This window comes from Hypanus sabinus, unplaced genomic scaffold (genome assembly GCF_030144855.1).
Source record: "Hypanus sabinus isolate sHypSab1 unplaced genomic scaffold, sHypSab1.hap1 scaffold_1027, whole genome shotgun sequence".
Taxonomy (NCBI): domain Eukaryota; kingdom Metazoa; phylum Chordata; class Chondrichthyes; order Myliobatiformes; family Dasyatidae; genus Hypanus; species Hypanus sabinus.
Window position 1 is genome coordinate 24202 of NW_026779079.1, and position 23061 is coordinate 47262.

Below are 23061 nucleotides of genomic sequence, written 5' to 3' on the forward strand. Positions count from 1 at the left end.
TTGGGGGAGAAAGGGGTTTGACCAATGGGCAGTTTGGACAGAAGACGATTGACCTATGGGCTATTGTGGGAGGAAGGGCACTATCCTGTGGGGTATTTTGGGGGGGAGGGCAATCACCAACGGGGAATTGTGGGAGGAAAGATATTAACCCTGGAGCATTGTGGGAAGAAGAGCATTAACCAACGGCATATTGTGGGCAGAAGGGCACTGACCAGTGGGGCATTGTGGGAGGGAGGGCATCGACTCCAGGGCACACTGGGTAGAGGGGCATTGAGACTGGGTTACCGTATTGGGAGCAAACACGAGGAGATCTGCCCTTTGTGTGTGTTGTTACTGTATTGGGATGTCCGTGTAAGGTCCGGGAGCAGGGTTAGGGTAGGTGGTGGGACTGGCCTGCTGACTGCCTTTTGCCTCCCCCAGACCCGGCACTGATCAGCCCTGCCAAGTGGGCCCAGGAGTACCTGGAGCAGACTGACGAGAAGCTGTGGCTGGGCGAAGCGGTGGCAGGAGAGGGGCAGAACTGGTAGGTGCTGGCGGGGGGAGCTAGCCTGTCCTGTTGATGTAATGTATTGAGTGAGCTCTGTACCGCCCCGGGGGTTCTCTGTTCCCGTATTGAGGATCGAGGGGGGTGTTCTGTTGATGTAATATATTGTGGGAGCTCTGTACCGCCCCGGGGGTTCTCTGTTCCCGTACTGAGGATCGAGGGGGGTGTTCTGTTGATGTAATATATTGTGGGAGCTCTGTACCGCCCCGGGGGTTCTCTGTTCCCGTACTGAGGATCGAGGGGGGTGTTCTGTTGATGTAATGTATTGTGGGAGCTCTGTACCGCCCCGGGGGTTCTCTGTTCCCGTACTGAGGATCGAGGGGGGTGTTCTGTCGATGTAATCTATTGAGGGAGCTCTGTACCGCCCCTGGGGGTTCTCTGTTCCCGTACTGAGGATCGAGGGGGGTGTTCTGTTGATGTAATGTATTGAGGGAGCTCTGTACCGCCCCTGGGCGTTCTAGGTTCCCGTACTGAGGATCGAGGGGGGTGTTCTGTTGATGTAATGTATTGAGGGAGCTCTGTACCGCCCCTGGGGGTTCTCTGTTCCCGTACTGAGGATCGAGGGGGGTGTTCTGTTGATGTAATGTATTGAGTGAGCTCTGTACCGCCCCTGGGGGTTCTCTGTTCCCGTACTGAGGATCGAGGGGGGTGTTCTGTTGATGTAATGTATTGAGGGAGCTCTGTACCGCCCCTGGGGGTTCTCTGTTCCCGTACTGAGGATCGAGGGGGGGGTTCTGTTGATGTAATGTACTGAGGTAGCTCTGTACCGCCCCTGGGGGTTCTCTGTTCCCGTACTGAGGATCGAGGGGGGTGTTCTGTTGATGTATTGAGGGAGCTCTGTACCGCCCCTGGGGGTTCTCTGTTCCCGTACTGAGGATCGAGGGGGGTGTTCTGTTGACGTAATGTACTGAGGTAGCTCTGTACCGCCCCTGGGGGTTCTCTGTTCCCGTACTGAGGATCGAGGGGGGTGTTCTGTTGATGTAATGTATTGAGGGAGCTCTGTACCGCCCCTGGGGGTTCTCTGTTCCCGTACTGAGGATCGAGGGGGAGGGGGTTCTGTTGATGTAATGTACTGAGGGAGCTCTGTACCGCCCCTGGGGGTTCTCTGTTTTCGTACTGAGGATCAAGGGGGGTGTTCTGTTGATGTAATGTATTGAGGGAGCTCTGTACTGCCCCTGGGGGTTCTCTGTTCCCGTACTGAGGATCGAGGGGGGTGTTCTGATGATGTAATCTATTGAGGGAGCTCTGTACCGCCCCTGGGGGTTCTTTGTTCCAGTACTGACGAACGAGAGGGGTGTTCTGTTGATGTAATCTATTGAGGGAGCTCTGTACCGCCCCTGGGGGTTCACTGTTCCCGTACTGAGGATCGAGGGGGGTGTTCTGTTGATGTAATGTACTGAGGGAGCTCTGTACCGCCCCTGGGGATTCTCTGTTCCCGTACTGAGGATCGAGGGGGGTGTTCTGTTGATGTAATGTACTGAGGGAGCTCTGTACCGCCCCTGGGGGTTCTCTGTTCCTGTACTGAGGATCGAGGGGTGTGTTCTGTTGATGTAATGTATTGAGGGAGCTCTGTACCGCCCCTGGGGGTTCTCTGTTCCCGTACTGAGGATCGAGGGGGGTGTTCTGTTGATGTAATGTATTGAGGGAGCTCTGTACCGCCCCTGGGGGTTCTCTGTTCCCGTACTGAGGATCGAGGGGGGTGTTCTGTTGATGTAATGTATTGAGGGAGCTCTGTACCGCCCCTGGGGGTTCTCTGTTCCCGTACTGAGGATCGAGGGGGAGGGGGTTCTGTTGATGTAATATATTGAGGGAGCTCTGTACCGCCCCTGGGGGTTCTCTGTTCCCGTACTGAGGATCGAGGGGGGTGTTCTGTCGATGTAATGTATTGTGGGAGCTCTGTACCGCCCCTGGGGGTTCTCTGTTCCCGTACTGAGGATCGAGGGGGGTGTTCTGTTGATGTAATGTATTGTGGGAGCTCTGTACCGCCCCTGGGGGTTCTCGGTTCCCGTACTGAGGATCGAGGGGGGTGTTCTGTTGATGTAATGTATTGAGGGAGCTCTGTACCGCCCCTGGGGGTTCTCTGTTCCCGTACTGAGGATCGAGGGGGAGGGGGTTCTGTTGATGTAATATATTGAGGGAGCTCTGTACCGCCCCTGGGCGTTCTCTGTTCCCGTACTGAGGATCGAGGGGGGTGTTCTGTTGATGTAATGTACTGAGGGAGCTCTGTACCGCCCCTGGGGGTTCTCTGTTCCCGTACTGAGGATCGAGGGGGGTGTTCTGTTGATGTAATGTATTGAGGGAGCTCTGTACCGCCCCTGGGGGTTCTTTGTTCCCATACTGACGAACGAGGGGGGTGTTCTGTTGATGTAATGTACTGAGGGAGCTCTGTACCGCCCCTGGGGGTTCTCTGTTCCCGTACTGAGGATCGAGGGGGGTGTTCTGTTGATGTAATGTATTGTGGGAGCTCTGTACCGCCCCTGGGGGTTCTCTGTTCCCGTACTGAGGATCGAGGGGGGTGTTCTGTTGATGTAATGTATTGAGGGAGCTCTGTACCGCCCCTGGGGGTTCTCTGTTTTCGTACTGAGGATCAAGGGGGTTGTTCTGTTGATGTAATGTATTGAGGGAGCTCTGTACCGCCCCTGGGGGTTCTCTGTTCCCGTACTGAGGATCGAGGGGGGTGTTCTGTTGATGTAATGTATTGTGGGAGCTCTGTACCGCCCCTGGGGGTTCTCTGTTCCCGTACTGAGGATCAAGGGGGGTGTTCTGTTGATGTAATGTATTGAGGGAGCTCTGTACCGTCCCTGGGGGTTCTCTGTTCCCGTACTGAGGATCGAGGGGGTTGTTCTGTTGATGTAATGTATTGAGGGAGCTCTGTACCGCCCCTGGGGGTTCTCTGTTCCCGTACTGAGGATCGAGGGGGGTGTTCTGTTGATGTAATGTATTGAGGGAGCTCTGTACCGCCCCTGGGGGTTCTCTGTTCCCGTACTGAGGATCGAGGGGGTTGTTCTGTTGATGTAATGTATTGAGGGAGCTCTGTACCGCCCCTGGGGGTTCTTTGTTCCCGTACTGAGGATCGAGGGGGGTGTTCTGTTGATGTAATGTACTGAGGGAGCTCTGTACCGCCCCTGCAGGTACTCTGTTCCCGTACTGAGGATCGAGGGGGTTGTTCTGTTGATGTAATGTATTGAGGGAGCTCTGTACCGCCCCTGGGGGTTCTCTGTTCCCGTACTGAGGATCGAGGGGGGTGTTCTGTTGATGTAATGTATTGAGGGAGCTCTGTACCGCCCCAGGGGGTTCTCTGTTCCCGTACTGAGGATCGAGGGGGGTGTTCTGTTGATGTAATGTATTGAGGGAGCTCTGTATTGCCCCAGGGGGTTCTCTGTTCCCGTACTGAGGATCGAGGGGGGTGTTCTGTTGATGTAATGTATTGAGGGAGCTCTGTACCGCCCCTGGGGGTTCTCTGTTCCCGTACTGAGGATCGAGGGGGGTGTTCTGTTGATGTAATGTACTGAGGGAGCTCTGTACCGCCCCTGGGGGTTCTCTGTTCCCGTACTGAGGATCGAGGGGGGTGTTCTGTCGATGTAATGTATTGAGGGAGCTCTGTACCGCCCCAGGGGTACTCTGTTCCCGTACTGAGGATCGAGGGGGGTGTTCTGTCGATGTAATGTATTGAGGGAGCTCTGTACTGCCCCTGGTGGTTCTCGGTTCCCGTACTGAGGATCGAGGGGGGTGTTCTGTTGATGTAATGTATTGAGGGAGCTCTGTACTGCCCCTGGGGGTTCTCTGTTCCCGTACTGAGGATCGAGGGGGGTGTTCTGTTGATGTAATGTATTGTGGGAGCTCTGTACCGCCCCTGGGGGTTCTCTGTTCCCGTACTGAGGATCGAGGGGGGTGTTCTGTTGATGTAATGTATTGAGGGAGCTCTGTACCGCCCCTGGGGGTTCTCGGTTCCCGTACTGGATCGAGGGGGTTGTTCTGTTGATGTAATGTATTGAGGGAGCTCTGTACCGCCCCTGGGGGTTCTCTGTTCCCGTACTGAGGATCGAGGGAGGTGTTCTGTTGATGTAATGTATTGAGGGAGCTCTGTACCGCCCCAGGGGTTCTCTGTTCCCGTACTGAGGATCGAGGGGGTTGTTCTGTTGATGTAATGTATTGAGGGAGCTCTGTACCGCCCCTGGGGGTTCTCTGTTCCGGTACTGACGAACGAGGGGTGTGTTCTGTTGATGTAATGTATTGAGGGAGCTCTGTACCGCCCCGGGGGGTTCTCTGTTCCCGTACTGAGGATCGAGGGGGGTGTTCTGTTGATGTAATGTATTGTGGGAGCTCTGTACCGCCCCTGGGGGTTCTCGGTTCCCGTACTGAGGATCGAGGGGGTTGTTCTGTTGATGTAATGTATTGAGGGAGCTCTGTACCGCCCCTGGGGGTACTCTGTTCCCGTACTGAGGATCGAGGGGGGTGTTCTGTTGATGTAATGTATTGTGGGAGCTCTGTACCGCCCCTGGGGGTTCTCTGTTCCCGTACTGAGGATCGAGGGGGTGTTCTGTTGATGTAATGTATTGTGGGAGCTCTGTACTGCCCCTGGGGGTTCTCTGTTCCCGTACTGAGGATCGAGGGGGGTGTTCTGTTGATGTAATGTATTGAGGGAGCTCTGTACCGCCCCTGGGGGTTCTCTGTTCCCGTACTGAGGATCGAGGGGGAGGGGGTTCTGTTGATGTAATGTATTGTGGGAGCTCTGTACCGCCCCTGGGGGTTCTCTGTTCCCGTACTGAGGATCGAGGGGGAGGGGGTTCTGTTGATGTAATGTATTGAGGGAGCTCTGAACCGCCCCTGGGGGTTCTCTGTTCCCGTACTGAGGATCGAGGGGGTTGTTCTGTCGATGTAATGTATTGAGGGAGCTCTGTACCGCCCCTGGGGGTTCTCTGTTCCCGTACTGAGGATCGAGGGGGGTGTTCTGTTGATGTAATGTATTGAGGGAGCTCTGTACCGCCCCTGGGGGTTCTCTGTTCCCGTACTGAGGATCGAGGGGGGTGTTCTGTTGATGTAATGTATTGAGGGAGCTCTGTACCGCCCCTGGGGGTTCTCGGTTCCCGTACTGAGGATCGAGGGGGTTGTTCTGTTGATGTAATGTATTGAGGGAGCTCTGTACCGCCCCTGGGGGTTCTCTGTTCCCGTACTGAGGATCGAGGGGGTGTTCTGTTGAGGTAATCTATTGAGGGAGCTCTGTACCGTCCCGAGGGTTCTCTGTTCCCGTACTGAGGATCGAGGGGGTTGTTCTGTTGATGTAATGTATTGAGGGAGCTCTGTACCGCCCCAGGGGTTCTCTGTTCCCGTACTGAGGATCGAGGGGGGTTGTTCTGTTGATGTAATGTATTGAGGGAGCTCTGTACCGCCCCAGGGGGTTCTCTGTTCCCGTACTGAGGATCGATGGGGGGTGTTCTGTTGATGTAATGTATTGAGGGAGCTCTGTACCGCCCCTGGGGGTTCTTTGTTCCCATACTGACGAACGAGGGGGGTGTTCTGTTGATGTAATGTATTGAGGGAGCTCTGTACTGCCCCTGGGGGTTCTCTGTTCCCGTACTGAGGATCGAGGGAGGTGTTCTGTTGATGTAATGTATTGAGGGAGCTCTGTACCGCCCCTGGGGGTTCTCTGTTCCCGTACTGAGGATCGAGGGGGGTGTTCTGTCGATGTAATGTATTGAGGGAGCTCTGTACCGCCCCTGGGGGTTCTCTGTTCCCGTACTGAGGATCGAGGGGGGTGTTCTGTCGATGTAATGTATTGAGGGAGCTCTGTACTGCCCCTGGGGGTTCTCTGTTCCCGTACTGAGGATCGAGGGGGGTGTTCTGTTGATGTAATGTATTGAGGGAGCTCTGTACCGCCCCTGGGCGTTCTAGGTTCCCGTACTGAGGATCGAGGGGGGTGTTCTGTTGATGTATTGAGGGAGCTCTGTACCGCCCCTGGGGTTCTCTGTTCCCGTACTGAGGATCGAGGGGGTTGTTCTGTTGATGTAATGTATTGAGGGAGCTCTGTACCGCCCCTGGGGGTTCTCTGTTCCGGTACTGACGAACGAGGGGTGTGTTCTGTTGATGTAATGTATTGAGGGAGCTCTGTACCGCCCCGGGGGGTTCTCTGTTCCCGTACTGAGGATCGAGGGGGGTGTTCTGTTGATGTAATGTATTGTGGGAGCTCTGTACCGCCCCTGGGGGTTCTCGGTTCCCGTACTGAGGATCGAGGGGGGTGTTCTGTCGATGTAATGTATTGAGGGAGCTCTGTACCGCCCCTGGGGGTTCTCTGTTCCCGTACTGAGGATCGAGGGGGGTGTTCTGTCGATGTAATGTATTGAGGGAGCTCTGTACTGCCCCTGGGGGTTCTCTGTTCCCGTACTGAGGATCGAGGGGGGTGTTCTGTCGATGTAATGTATTGAGGGAGCTCTGTACTGCCCCTGGGGGTTCTCTGTTCCCGTACTGAGGATCGAGGGGGTTGTTCTGTTGATGTAATGTATTGAGGGAGCTCTGTACCGCCCCTGGGCGTTCTAGGTTCCCGTACTGAGGATCGAGGGGGGTGTTCTGTTGATGTATTGAGGGAGCTCTGTACCGCCCCTGGGGTTCTCTGTTCCCGTACTGAGGATCGAGGGGGTTGTTCTGTTGATGTAATGTATTGAGGGAGCTCTGTACCGCCCCTGGGGGTTCTCTGTTCCGGTACTGACGAACGAGGGGTGTGTTCTGTTGATGTAATGTATTGAGGGAGCTCTGTACCGCCCCGGGGGGTTCTCTGTTCCCGTACTGAGGATCGAGGGGGGTGTTCTGTTGATGTAATGTATTGTGGGAGCTCTGTACCGCCCCTGGGGGTTCTCGGTTCCCGTACTGAGGATCGAGGGGGTTGTTCTGTTGATGTAATGTATTGAGGGAGCTCTGTACCGCCCCTGGGGGTACTCTGTTCCCGTACTGAGGATCGAGGGGGGTGTTCTGTTGATGTAATGTATTGTGGGAGCTCTGTACCGCCCCTGGGGGTTCTCTGTTCCCGTACTGAGGATCGAGGGGGTGTTCTGTTGATGTAATGTATTGTGGGAGCTCTGTACTGCCCCTGGGGGTTCTCTGTTCCCGTACTGAGGATCGAGGGGGGTGTTCTGTTGATGTAATGTATTGAGGGAGCTCTGTACCGCCCCTGGGGGTTCTCTGTTCCCGTACTGAGGATCGAGGGGGAGGGGGTTCTGTTGATGTAATGTATTGTGGGAGCTCTGTACCGCCCCTGGGGGTTCTCTGTTCCCGTACTGAGGATCGAGGGGGAGGGGGTTCTGTTGATGTAATGTATTGAGGGAGCTCTGAACCGCCCCTGGGGGTTCTCTGTTCCCGTACTGAGGATCGAGGGGGTTGTTCTGTCGATGTAATGTATTGAGGGAGCTCTGTACCGCCCCTGGGGGTTCTCTGTTCCCGTACTGAGGATCGAGGGGGGTGTTCTGTTGATGTAAGGTATTGAGGGAGCTCTGTACCGCCCCTGGGGGTTCTCTGTTCCCGTACTGAGGATCGAGGGGGGTGTTCTGTTGATGTAATGTATTGAGGGAGCTCTGTACCGCCCCTGGGGGTTCTCGGTTCCCGTACTGAGGATCGAGGGGGTTGTTCTGTTGATGTAATGTATTGAGGGAGCTCTGTACCGCCCCTGGGGGTTCTCTGTTCCCGTACTGAGGATCGAGGGGGTGTTCTGTTGAGGTAATCTATTGAGGGAGCTCTGTACCGTCCCGAGGGTTCTCTGTTCCCGTACTGAGGATCGAGGGGGTTGTTCTGTTGATGTAATGTATTGAGGGAGCTCTGTACCGCCCCAGGGGTTCTCTGTTCCCGTACTGAGGATCGAGGGGGGTTGTTCTGTTGATGTAATGTATTGAGGGAGCTCTGTACCGCCCCAGGGGGTTCTCTGTTCCCGTACTGAGAATCGATGGGGGGTGTTCTGTTGATGTAATGTATTGAGGGAGCTCTGTACCGCCCCTGGGGGTTCTTTGTTCCCATACTGACGAACGAGGGGGGTGTTCTGTTGATGTAATGTATTGAGGGAGCTCTGTACTGCCCCTGGGGGTTCTCTGTTCCCGTACTGAGGATCGAGGGAGGTGTTCTGTTGATGTAATGTATTGAGGGAGCTCTGTACCGCCCCTGGGGGTTCTCTGTTCCCGTACTGAGGATCGAGGGGGGTGTTCTGTCGATGTAATGTATTGAGGGAGCTCTGTACCGCCCCTGGGGGTTCTCTGTTCCCGTACTGAGGATCGAGGGGGGTGTTCTGTCGATGTAATGTATTGAGGGAGCTCTGTACTGCCCCTGGGGGTTCTCTGTTCCCGTACTGAGGATCGAGGGGGTTGTTCTGTTGATGTAATGTATTGAGGGAGCTCTGTACCGCCCCTGGGCGTTCTAGGTTCCCGTACTGAGGATCGAGGGGGGTGTTCTGTTGATGTATTGAGGGAGCTCTGTACCGCCCCTGGGGACTCTCTGTTCCCGTACTGAGGATCGAGGGGGGTGTTCTGTTGATGTAATGTATTGAGGGAGCTCTGTACCGCCCCTGGGGGTTCTCTGTTCCCGTACTGAGGATCGAGGGGGGTGTTCTGTTGATGTAATATATTGAGGGAGCTCTGTACCGCCCCTGGGGGTTCTCTGTTCCCGTACTGAGGATCGAGGGGGTTGTTCTGTTGATGTAATGTATTGAGGGAGCTCTGTACCGCCCCTGGGGGTTCTCTGTTCCCGTACTGAGGATCGAGGGGGGTGTTCTGTTGATGTAATGTATTGAGGGAGCTCTGTACCGCCCCTGGGGGTTCTCTGTTCCCGTACTGAGGATCGAGGGGGTTGTTCTGTTGATGTAATGTATTGAGGGAGCTCTGTACCGCCCCTGGGGGTTCTTTGTTCCCGTACTGAGGATCGAGGGGGGTGTTCTGTTGATGTAATGTATTGAGGGAGCTCTGTACCGCCCCTGGGGGTTCTCTGTTCCCGTACTGAGGATCGAGGGGATGTTCTGTTGATGTAATGTACTGAGGGAGCTCTGTACCGCCCCTGGGGGTTCTCTGTTCCCGTACTGAGGATCGAGGGGGGTGTTCTGTCGATGTAATGTATTGAGGGAGCTCTGTACCGGCCCAGGGGTACTCTGTTCCCGTACTGAGGATCGAGGGGGGTGTTCTGTCGATGTAATGTATTGAGGGAGCTCTGTACTGCCCCTGGGGGTTCTCGGTTCCCGTACTGAGGATCGAGGGGGGTGTTCTGTTGATGTAATGTATTGAGGGAGCTCTGTACTGCCCCTGGGGGTTCTCTGTTCCCGTACTGAGGATCGAGGGGGGTGTTCTGTTGATGTAATGTATTGTGGGAGCTCTGTACCGCCCCTGGGGGTTCTCTGTTCCCGTACTGAGGATCGAGGGGGGTGTTCTGTTGATGTAATGTATTGAGGGAGCTCTGTACCGCCCCTGGGGGTTCTCGGTTCCCGTACTGGATCGAGGGGGTTGTTCTGTTGATGTAATGTATTGAGGGAGCTCTGTACCGCCCCTGGGGGTTCTCTGTTCCCGTACTGAGGATCGAGGGAGGTGTTCTGTTGATGTAATGTATTGAGGGAGCTCTGTACCGCCCCAGGGGTTCTCTGTTCCCGTACTGAGGATCGAGGGGGTTGTTCTGTTGATGTAATGTATTGAGGGAGCTCTGTACCGCCCCTGGGGGTTCTCTGTTCCGGTACTGACGAACGAGGGGTGTGTTCTGTTGATGTAATGTATTGAGGGAGCTCTGTACCGCCCCGGGGGGTTCTCTGTTCCCGTACTGAGGATCGAGGGGGGTGTTCTGTTGATGTAATGTATTGTGGGAGCTCTGTACCGCCCCTGGGGGTTCTCGGTTCCCGTACTGAGGATCGAGGGGGTTGTTCTGTTGATGTAATGTATTGAGGGAGCTCTGTACCGCCCCTGGGGGTACTCTGTTCCCGTACTGAGGATCGAGGGGGGTGTTCTGTTGATGTAATGTATTGTGGGAGCTCTGTACCGCCCCTGGGGGTTCTCTGTTCCCGTACTGAGGATCGAGGGGGTGTTCTGTTGATGTAATGTATTGTGGGAGCTCTGTACTGCCCCTGGGGGTTCTCTGTTCCCGTACTGAGGATCGAGGGGGGTGTTCTGTTGATGTAATGTATTGAGGGAGCTCTGTACCGCCCCTGGGGGTTCTCTGTTCCCGTACTGAGGATCGAGGGGGAGGGGGTTCTGTTGATGTAATGTATTGTGGGAGCTCTGTACCGCCCCTGGGGGTTCTCTGTTCCCGTACTGAGGATCGAGGGGGAGGGGGTTCTGTTGATGTAATGTATTGAGGGAGCTCTGAACCGCCCCTGGGGGTTCTCTGTTCCCGTACTGAGGATCGAGGGGGTTGTTCTGTCGATGTAATGTATTGAGGGAGCTCTGTACCGCCCCTGGGGGTTCTCTGTTCCCGTACTGAGGATCGAGGGGGGTGTTCTGTTGATGTAATGTATTGAGGGAGCTCTGTACCGCCCCTGGGGGTTCTCTGTTCCCGTACTGAGGATCGAGGGGGGTGTTCTGTTGATGTAATGTATTGAGGGAGCTCTGTACCGCCCCTGGGGGTTCTCGGTTCCCGTACTGAGGATCGAGGGGGTTGTTCTGTTGATGTAATGTATTGAGGGAGCTCTGTACCGCCCCTGGGGGTTCTCTGTTCCCGTACTGAGGATCGAGGGGGTGTTCTGTTGAGGTAATCTATTGAGGGAGCTCTGTACCGTCCCGAGGGTTCTCTGTTCCCGTACTGAGGATCGAGGGGGTTGTTCTGTTGATGTAATGTATTGAGGGAGCTCTGTACCGCCCCAGGGGTTCTCTGTTCCCGTACTGAGGATCGAGGGGGGTTGTTCTGTTGATGTAATGTATTGAGGGAGCTCTGTACCGCCCCAGGGGGTTCTCTGTTCCCGTACTGAGGATCGATGGGGGGTGTTCTGTTGATGTAATGTATTGAGGGAGCTCTGTACCGCCCCTGGGGGTTCTTTGTTCCCATACTGACGAACGAGGGGGGTGTTCTGTTGATGTAATGTATTGAGGGAGCTCTGTACTGCCCCTGGGGGTTCTCTGTTCCCGTACTGAGGATCGAGGGAGGTGTTCTGTTGATGTAATGTATTGAGGGAGCTCTGTACCGCCCCTGGGGGTTCTCTGTTCCCGTACTGAGGATCGAGGGGGGTGTTCTGTCGATGTAATGTATTGAGGGAGCTCTGTACCGCCCCTGGGGGTTCTCTGTTCCCGTACTGAGGATCGAGGGGGGTGTTCTGTCGATGTAATGTATTGAGGGAGCTCTGTACTGCCCCTGGGGGTTCTCTGTTCCCGTACTGAGGATCGAGGGGGGTGTTCTGTCGATGTAATGTATTGAGGGAGCTCTGTACTGCCCCTGGGGGTTCTCTGTTCCCGTACTGAGGATCGAGGGGGTTGTTCTGTTGATGTAATGTATTGAGGGAGCTCTGTACCGCCCCTGGGCGTTCTAGGTTCCCGTACTGAGGATCGAGGGGGGTGTTCTGTTGATGTATTGAGGGAGCTCTGTACCGCCCCTGGGGACTCTCTGTTCCCGTACTGAGGATCGAGGGGGGTGTTCTGTTGATGTAATGTATTGAGGGAGCTCTGTACCGCCCCTGGGGGTTCTCTGTTCCCGTACTGAGGATCGAGGGGGGTGTTCTGTTGATGTAATATATTGAGGGAGCTCTGTACCGCCCCTGGGGGTTCTCTGTTCCCGTACTGAGGATCGAGGGGGGTGTTCTGTTGATGTAATGTATTGTGGGAGCTCTGTACCGCCCCTGGGGGTTCTCTGTTCCCGTACTGAGGATCGAGGGGGAGGGGGTTCTGTTGATGTAATGTATTGAGGGAGCTCTGTACTGCCCCTGGGGGTTCTCTGTTCCCGTACTGAGGATCGAGGGGGGTGTTCTGTTGATGTAATATATTGAGGGAGCTCTGTACTGCCCCTGGGGGTTCTCTGTTCCCGTACTGAGGATCGAGGGGGGTGTTCTGTTGATGTAATATATTGAGGGAGCTCTGTACCGTCCCTGGGGGTTCTCTGTTCCCGTACTGAGGATCAAGGGGGTGGTTCTGTTGATGTAATGTATTGAGGGAGCTCTGTACCGCCCCTGGGGGTTCTCTGTTCCCGTACTGAGGATCGAGGGGGAGGGGGTTCTGTTGATGTAATGTATTGAGGGAGCTCTGTACTGCCCCTGGGGGTTCTCTGTTCCCGTACTGAGGATCGAGGGGGGTGTTCTGTTGATGTAATGTATTGAGGGAGCTCTGTACCGCCCCGGGGGGTTCTCTGTTCCCATACTGACGAACGAGGGGGGTGTTCTGTCGATGTAATGTATTGAGGGAGCTCTGTACCGCCCCAGGGGTTCTCGGTTCCCGTACTGACGAACGAGGGGGGTGTTCTGTTGATGTAATGTATTGAGGGAGCTCTGTACCGCCCCTGGGGGTTCTCTGTTCCGGTACTGACGAACGAGGGGTGTGTTCTGTTGATGTAATGTATTGAGGGAGCTCTGTACCGCCCCTGGGGGTTCTCTGTTCCCGTACTGAGGATCGAGGGGGTTGTTCTGTTGATGTAATATATTGAGGGAGCTCTGTACCGCCCCTGGGGGTTCTCTGTTCCCGTACTGAGGATCGAGGGGGGTGTTCTGTTGATGTAATGTATTGAGGGAGCTCTGAACCGCCCCTGGGGGTTCTCTGTTCCCGTACTGAGGATCGAGGGGGGTGTTCTGTTGATGTAATGTATTGAGGGAGCTCTGAACCGCCCCTGGGGGTTCTCTGTTCCCGTACTGAGGATCGAGGGGGGGGGGGTTCTGTTGATGTAATGTATTGAGGGAGCTCTGTACCGCCCCTGGGGGTTCTCTGTTCCCGTACTGAGGATCGAGGGGGGTGTTCTGTTGATGTAATGTATTGAGGGAGCTCTGAACCGCCCCTGGGGGTTCTCTGTTCCCGTACTGAGGATCGAGGGGGGTGTTCTGTCGATGTAATATATTGAGCGAGCTCTGTACTGCCCCTGGGGGTTCTCTGTTCCCGTACTGAGGATCGAGGGGGGGTGTTCTGTTGATGTAATATATTGAGCGAGCTCTGTACCGCCCCTGGGGGTACTCTGTTCCTGTACTGAGGATCGAGGGGGGTGTTCTGTTGATGTAATGTATTGAGGGAGCTCTGTACCGCCCCTGGGGACTCTCTGTTCCCGTACTGAGGATCGAGGGGTGTGTTCTGTTGATGTAATGTATTGAGGGAGCTCTGTACCGCCCCTGGGGGTTCTCTGTTCCCGTACTGAGAATCGAGGGGGTGTTCTGTTGATGTAATGTATTGAGGGAGCTCTGTACCGCCCCAGGGGGTTCTCTGTTCCTGTACTGAGGATCGAGGGGGAGGGGGTTCTGTTGATGTAATGTATTGAGGGAGCTCTGTACCGCCCCTGGGGGTTCTTTGTTCCCGTACTGACGAACGAGGGGGGTGTTCTGTTGATATAATCTATTGAGGGAGCTCTGTACTGCCCCTGGGGACTCTCTGTTCCCGTACTGAGGATCGAGGGGGGTGTTCTGTTGATGTAATGTATTGAGGGAGCTCTGTACTGCCCCTGGGGGTTCTCTGTTCCCGTACTGAGGATCGAGGGGGTGTTCTGTTGATGTAATGTATTGAGGGAGCTCTGTACTGCCCCTGGGGGTTCTCTGTTCCCGTACTGAGGATCGAGGGGGGTGTTCTGTTGATGTAATGTATTGAGGGAGCTCTGTACCGCCCCTGGGGGTTCTCTGTTCCCGTACTGAGGATCGAGGGGGAGGGGGTTCTGTTGATGTAATGTATTGTGGGAGCTCTGTACCGCCCCAGGGGGTTCTCTGTTCCCGTACTGAGGATCGAGGGGGGTGTTCTGTTGATGTAATGTATTGAGGGAGCTCTGAACCGCCCCTGGGGGTTCTCTGTTCCCGTACTGAGGATCGAGGGGGGTGTTCTGTTGATGTAATGTATTGAGGGAGCTCTGAACCGCCCCTGGGGGTTCTCTGTTCCCGTACTGAGGATCGAGGGGGGTGTTCTGTTGATGTAATGTATTGAGGGAGCTCTGAACCGCCCCTGGGGGTTCTCTGTTCCCGTACTGAGGATCGAGGGGGGTTTCCCGGTCAGCCTATTGACGGAGCTGAGTACTGGAAAGGGTGAGTGGTCCTAACGGGGTACTTTTTCTTACCCCCACACACAACCCCGGGACAGGTCGAGGGAGTTTCAAACAGAAGACGAGTTGCGCCAGGCTGCCAACGACTTCCTGGAGAAGGTGGACGACCCAAAGCTCGAGAAGTCGGAGGTAACCGGAGGAGGGCGGGAGAGAGGGGGAGAGGGGCGGGGGAGCGGGCACGAGCGGCACAGGGAGGGAGCAGGAGGAGGAAGCGAGCCCTGGGAGGAGGGGGAGGAGGAGGGAGCCATGGGCCTACCTGATGTGACCTTCCCTCCCTCTCCTATCTCGCCTGCCAGTTCTTGCGGTTCGTCCGGCAGATTGGGGACGGGGAGGTGTCTTTCGGGGATGCTGCAGCCAGTCAGGTAAGAGCTCCGCACGCCTCTCCCCCCCCCCCCCCCCGACCCCTGGCGGCTCCCCGACCCGCCCACGTCCTCTGCCGGCCGGCTGTCCCAACGGGCGCGAGGGTTAAATTGGCGAAACGGATCTTCTTTCGACCAGACCCCCCCCCCCCCCTCAAATTGATATTTTATTGTCTCACGCTAACAGTCTTGGTGAAAAGCTCACTGGGGGGGGGGGGGGCGGAATATAAACGGCGCAACCCGCCAAGGCCGCAGGCGTAGCGAGATCAGATTAAAAATTGAGCAGCGAAAGAGAGAGAAAGGAATATAAAGGGGGAAGCGCCAAACGTGCACAGCAGAGGGGCACCAAAACGAAAAGACCTCAGTCCCCGTCCCCCCCACCCCCGTAAGGAAATCCAGTGCCGGGCCCCCGTATCCTCTCGAAGATGACCCCCCCGTCCTCGGAAAGTCTCCCCAAACGCAGAGCCGGCCCTCTCAGCCGCAGACCGTACCTGGGCACAGGGCCCCTCTTCCACAGTTGCAGGACTGGCTTCTCAGCTATCGCCGTCCCGGGCAACGCTGCCGCTTAACGTTATTGGCTGAAGGTAGGGAGCCTGCGGGGGGGGGGGGGGGGGGGGGGCTCCAAGAGTGGCCCCCCCCCCCCAAAGGAGCCTCCGAGAGGCAGTGAAAAAAATACCTTTCAGGCAGGCGTCGTGACCAGAACGGACGGGACCACAGTTTGAGACCGTCCGAGTCTGTATCCAGGGTTGACCAAACAACCCTATAGACCCTTTGAACTCTCACCCCGGACCTCCTCTGCCAGTTCGACGCCCAATACCTGCCACCTGACTGCCACATTGTCCTGTTCATTATTTACTGTAATGCCTGTCCTGTTCTGTGCACTTCACGCAGTCCTGGGTGGGTCTGTAGCCCAGTGCAGCTTTTGACACCACGGTCACCACGGACACCACCATGTGACACCACGGTCCTGAACAACGTTGTCTCGTTTTCACTGTGTACTTACCAGCAGCTACGGCCGAGATGACAATAAAAGTGACTCGACTCGACCTTAACACCTGCAGTGTCATGTAGGATCTGATAAAAATAGGATACCGCGCTGCAAGAAACAGGATTGAGTTTATTTATTGCCTCCAGGGATTCCATGTTTGTCTAAAACCTCGAAGTTAGGTATAACCATAGAGCCAGAGAACACTTGGGCACAGTACAGGCCCTTCAACCCTCCATGTTGTGCCGACCCATATAATCCTTAAAAAAAAAAGTACTAAACCCACACTACCCCATAACCCTCCATTTTTCTTTCATCCACGTGCCTGTCCGAGAGGCTCTAAAATACCCCTGATGTTTTAGCCTCCACCACCATCCCTGGCAAGTCATTCCAGGCACCCACAACCCTCTGTGTAATAAAACTTACCCCTGATGTCTCCCCCAAACTCCCCTCCCTTAATTCTGTACCAATGCCCTCTGGTGTTTGCTGTTGGTGCCCTGGGAAACAGGTGCTGACTATCCACCCTATCTATGCCTCTCGTAATCTTGTAGACCTCTATCAATTCCCCTCTCACTCCTTCTACGCGCCAAAGAGAAAAGTCCCAGCTCTGCTAACCTTGCTTCATATGACTTGTTCTCCAATCCAGGCAACATCATGGTAAATCTCCTCTGCACCCTCTCCATGACTTCCACATCCTTCCTATAATTAGGTGACCAGAACTGAACACCATACTCCCAGTGCGGTCTCACTAGAGATTAGTAGAGTTGCAACATGACCTCTCTACTCTTGAACTCAATCCCCCTGTTAATGAAGCCTAGCATCTCATAGGCCTTCTTAAATACCCTATCAACCTGCGCAGCGACCTTGAGGGATGTATGGATTTGAACCCCAAGGGCCCTCTGTTCATTCATGCTCTTAAGTAACTGACCATTAATCCTGTACTCAGTCTTCTGGTTTGTCCTTCCAAAATGCATCACCTCACACTTGTCCGGATTGAACTCCATCTGCCATCTTTCTGCCCAACTCTGCAGTCTGTCTATATCCTCTTGTAACATTTGACATTCTGCAGCGCCAAGGAAGAGAGGGAGAAGGGAGTGGGGAGGGAAAGAGGGAGGGAGAGAGCAAGGGAGAACGAGAGCGTGAGGGAAGGGGGACAGACAGAGAGGGAGAGAGTAGTGAGTGGGTGGGAAACAGGGAAAGACAGTGAGGCAGGGAGGGGAGGGGCAGAAGGGCAAGAGGTAGGGAGCAGAGGGAAAGAAGACTGACCTGCTGAGTTTCCCCAGTGTATAACGGCTACACTAATTACCCTTCAGAAGCAGATAGTTAAATAAACGTGGCCTACAGCAGTTACTGTCACCAAACAGTCTACAGAGACTCATTGAATAAACGTGGGTACAACAATAATTATGGACAGCATCCTACAAGCTCTAATTAAATAAATGTGGCTACAACAATAATTACTGTCACCAATCAGTGTACAGGATCTAATTAAATAAACATGGGTACAACAATAATTACTGTCACCAAGCAGTGTACAGGATCTAATTAAATAAACGTGGGTACAATAATAATTACTGTCACAAAGCAGTGTACAGGATCTAATTAAATAAACGTGGGTACAACAATAATCACTGTCACCAAGCAGTGTACAGGATCCAATTAAATAAACGTGGGTACAACAATAATTACTGTCACCAATCAGTGTACAGTATCTAATTAAATAAACATGGGTACAACAATAATTACTGTCACCAAGAAGTGTACAGGATCTAATTAAATAAACGTGGGTACAACAATAATTACTGTCACCAAGCAGTGTACAGGATCTAATTAAATAAACGTGGGTACAACAATAATTACTGTCACCAAGCAGTGTACAGGATCTAATTAAATAAACGTGGGTACAACAATAATTACTGTCACCAAGCTGAGTACAGGATCTAATGAAATAAACGTGGGTACAACAATAATTACTGTCACCAAGCAGTGTACAGGATCTAATTAAATAAACGTGGGTACAACAATAATTACTGTCACCAATCAGTGTACAGGATCTAATTAAATAAACGTGGGTACAACAATAATTACTGTCACCAAGCAGTGTACAGGATCTAATTAAGTAAACGTGGGTACAACAATAATTACTGTCACCAAGCTGTGTACAGCATCTAATTGAATAATCATGGGTACAACAATACTTACTGTCACCAAGCAGTGTACAGGATCTAATTAAGTAAACGTGGGTACAATAATAATTACTGTCACCAATCAGTGTACAGGATCTAATTAAATAAACGTGGGTACAATAATAATTACTGTCACCAATCAGTGTACAGCATCTAATTAAATAAATGTGGGTACAACAATAATTACTGTCACGAAATAGTGCACAGGATCTAATTAACTAAACGTGGGTACAACAGTAATTACTGTCACCAAGCAGTGTACAGGATCTAATTAAATAAACGTGGGTACAATAATAATCACTGTCACCAGTGTACAGGATCTAATTAAATTAACGAGGGTACAACAATAATTACTGTCACCAAGCAGTGTACAGGATCTAATTAAATAAACGTGGGTACAACAGTGATTACTGTCACCAAGCAGTGTACAGGATCTAATTAAATAAACGTGCGTACAACAATAATTACTGTCACCAAGCAGTGTACAGGATCCAGTTAAATAAACGTGGCTACAACAATAATTACTGTCACCAGTGTACAAGATCTAATCAAATAAACGTGGGTACAACAATAATCACTGTCACCAAGCAGTGTACAGGATCTAATTAAATAAACATGGCTACAACAATAATTACGGACACCAAGCAGTGTACAGGATCTAATTAAGTAAACGTGGGTACAACAATAATTACTGTCACCAAGCAGTGTACAGGATCTAATTAAATATACGTGGGTACAACAGTAATTACTGTCACCAAGCAGTGAACAGGATCTAATTAAGTAAACGTGGGTACAACAGTAATTACTGTCACCAAGCAGTGTATAGGATCTAATTAAATAAACGTGGGTACAACAATAATTACTGTCACCAATCAGTGTACAGGATCTAATTAAATAAACGTTGGTACAACAATAATCACTGTCACAAAGCAGTGTACAGGATCTAATTAAATAAACGTGGCCACAACAATAGTTACTGACACCAAGCAGTATACAGGATCTAATTAAATAAACGTGCATACAACAATAATTACTGACACCAAGCATTGTACAGGATCCAGTTAAATAAACGTGGGTACAACAATAATCACTGTCACCAAGCAGTGTACAGGATCTAATTATATAAACGTTGGTACAACAATAATCACTGTCACCAAGCAGTGTGCAGGATTCAGTTAAATAAACGTGTGTACAACAATAATTACTGTCACCAGTGTACAAGATCTAATCAAATAAACGTGGGTACAACAATAATCACTGTCACCAAGCAGTGTACAGGATCTAATTAAATAAACATGGCTACAACAATAATTACTGACACCAAGCAGTGTACAGGATCTAATTAAGTAAACGTGGGTACAACAATAATTACTGTCACCAAGCAGTGTACAGGATCTAATTAAATATACGTGGGTACAACAGTAATTACTGTCACCAAGCAGTGAACAGGATCTAATTAAGTAAACGTGGGTACAACAGTAATTACTGTCACCAAGCAGTGTATAGGATCTAATTAAATAAACGTGGGTACAACAATAATTACTGTCACCAATCAGTGTACAGGATCTAATTAAATAAACGTTGGTACAACAATAATCACTGTCACAAAGCAGTGTACAGGATCTAATTAAATAAACGTGGCCACAACAATAGTTACTGACACCAAGCAGTGTACAGGATCTAATTAAATAAACGTGCATACAACAATAATTACTGACACCAAGCATTGTACAGGATCCAGTTAAATAAACGTGGGTACAACAATAATCACTGTCACCAAACAGTGTACAGGATCTAATTATATAAACGTTGGTACAACAATAATCACTGTCACCAAGCAGTGTACAGGATTCAGTTAAATAAACGTGTGTACAACAATAATTACTGTCACCAAGCAGTGTACAAGATCTAATTAAATAAACGTGGCCACAACAATAATTACTGTCACCAAGCAGTGTACAGGATCTAATTAAGTAAACGTGGGTACAACAATAATTACTGTCACCAAGCAGTGTACAGGATCCAGTTAAATAAACGTGGGTACAATAATAATTACTGTCACCAAGCAGTGTACAGGATCTAATTAAATAAACGTGGGAACAACAATAATTACTGTCAGCAGTGTACAGGATCTAATTAAATAAACGTGGGTACAACAGTGATTACTGTCACCAAGCAGTGTACAGGATCTAATTAAATAAACGTGCGTACAACAATAATTACTGTCACCAAGCAGTGTACAGGATCCAGTAAAATAAACGTGGCTACAACAATAATTACTGTCACCAGTGTACAAGATCTAATTAAATAAACGTGGGTACAACAATAATCACTGTCACCAAGCAGTGTACAGGATCTAATTAAATAACCATGGGTACAACAATAATTACTGTCACGAAATAGTGCACATGATCTAATTAACTAAACGTGGGTACAACAGTAATTACTGTCACCAAGCAGTGTACAGGATCTAATTAAGTAAACGTGGGTACAACAATAATTACTGTCACCAAGCAGTGTACAGGATCTAATTAAATAAACGTGGGTACAACAATAATTACTGTCACCAAGCAGTGTACAGGATCTAATTAAATAAATGTGGGTACAACACTAATCTCTGTCACCAATCAGTGTACAGGATCTAATTAAATAAACGTGTGTACAACAATAATGACTGTCACCAATCAGTGTACAGGATCTAATTAAATAAACGTGGCTACAACAATAATCACTGTCACCAGTGTACAGGATCTAATTAAATAAATGTGGGTACAACAATAATTACTGTCACCAAGCAGAGTACAGGATCTAATTAAGTAAACGTGGGTACAACAATAATCACTGTCACCAAGCAATGTACACGATCTAATTAAATATACATATGTACAACAATAATTACTGTCACCAATCAGTGTACAGGATCTAATTAAATAAACGTGTGTACAACAATAATTACTGTCACCAAGCAGTGAATAGGATCTAATTAAATAAATGTGGGTACAACAATAATTACTGTCACCAAGCAGTGTACATGAACTAATTAAATAAACGTGGGTACAATGATAATTACTGTCACCAAGCAGTGAATAGGATCTAATTAAATAAATGTGGGTACAACAATAATTACTGTCACCAATCAGTGTACAGGTTCTAATTGAATAAACGTGGGTACAACAATAATTACTGACACCAAGCAGTGTACAAAATGCAATTAAATAAACGTGGGTACAACAATAATCACTGTCACCAATCAGTGTACAGGATCTAATTTTATATACATGGGTAGAACAATAATTACTGACACCAAGCAGTGCACAGGATCTAATTAATTAAACGTGGGTACAACAATAATTACTGTCACCAAGCAGTGTACAAGATCTAATTAAATAAACGTGGCCACAACAATAATTACTGTCACCAAGCAGTGTACAGGATCTAATTAAGTAAACGTGGGTACAACAATAATTACTGTCACCAAGCAGTGTACAGGATCCAGTTAAATAAACGTGGGTACAATAATAATTACTGTCACCAAGCAGTGTACAGGATCTAATTAAATAAACGTGGGAACAACAATAATTACTGTCAGCAGTGTACAGGATCTAATTAAATAAACGTGGGTACAACAGTGATTACTGTCACCAAGCAGTGTACAGGATCTAATTAAATAAACGTGCGTACAACAATAATTACTGTCACCAAGCAGTGTACAGGATCCAGTAAAATAAACGTGGCTACAACAATAATTACTGTCACCAGTGTACAAGATCTAATTAAATAAACGTGGGTACAACAATAATCACTGTCACCAAGCAGTGTTCAGGATCTAATTAAATAAACATGGGTACAACAATAATTACTGTCACGAAATAGTGCACATGATCTAATTAACTAAACGTGGGTACAACAGTAATTACTGTCACCAAGCAGTGTACAGGATCTAATTAAGTAAACGTGGGTACAACAATAATTACTGTCACCAAGCAGTGTACAGGATCTAATTAAATAAACGTGGGTACAACAATAATTACTGTCACCAAGCAGTGTACAGGATCTAATTAAATAAATGTGGGTACAACACTAATCTCTGTCACCAATCAGTGTACAGGATCTAATTAAATAAACGTGTGTACAACAATAATGACTGTCACCAATCAGTGTACAGGATCTAATTAAATAAACGTGGCTACAACAATAATCACTGTCACCAGTGTACAGGATCTAATTAAATAAATGTGGGTACAACAATAATTACTGTCACCAAGCAGAGTACAGGATCTAATTAAGTAAACGTGGGTACAACAATAATCACTGTCACCAAGCAATGTACACGATCTAATTAAATATACATATGTACAACAATAATTACTGTCACCAATCAGTGTACAGGATCTAATTAAATAAACGTGTCTACAACAATAATTACTGTCACCAAGCAGTGAATAGGATCTAATTAAATAAATGTGGGTACAACAATAATTACTGTCACCAAGCAGTGTACATGATCTAATTAAATAAACGTGGGTACAACAATAATTACTGTCACCAAGCAGTGAATAGGATCTAATTAAATAAATGTGGGTACAACAATAATTACTGTCACCAATCAGTGTACAGGTTCTAATTGAATAAACGTGGGTACAACAATAATTACTGACACCAAGCAGTGTACAAAATGCAATTAAATAAACGTGGGTACAACAATAATCACTGTCACCAATCACTGTACAGGATCTAATTAAATAAACGTGTGTACAACAATAATTACTGTCACCAAGCAGTGAATAGGATCTAATTAAATAAATGTGGGTACAACAATAATTACTGTCACCAAGC

At 50.2% G+C, this 23061-nt stretch overlaps 1 protein-coding gene across 1 annotated transcript in view; it reads left to right on the top strand.

The window, feature by feature from the left end:
- The window catches only part of pex5 (peroxisomal biogenesis factor 5), a 141439-nt gene that overhangs the window by 23271 nt on the left and 95107 nt on the right, over positions 1 to 23061 (top strand). Inside the window, exons 6-8 of the mRNA XM_059958433.1 lie at positions 421 to 523; positions 14734 to 14824; positions 14992 to 15057. Coding sequence (XP_059814416.1) covers positions 421 to 523; positions 14734 to 14824; positions 14992 to 15057 — 260 coding nt within the window. The remainder of the gene's footprint in view (positions 1 to 420; positions 524 to 14733; positions 14825 to 14991; positions 15058 to 23061) is intronic.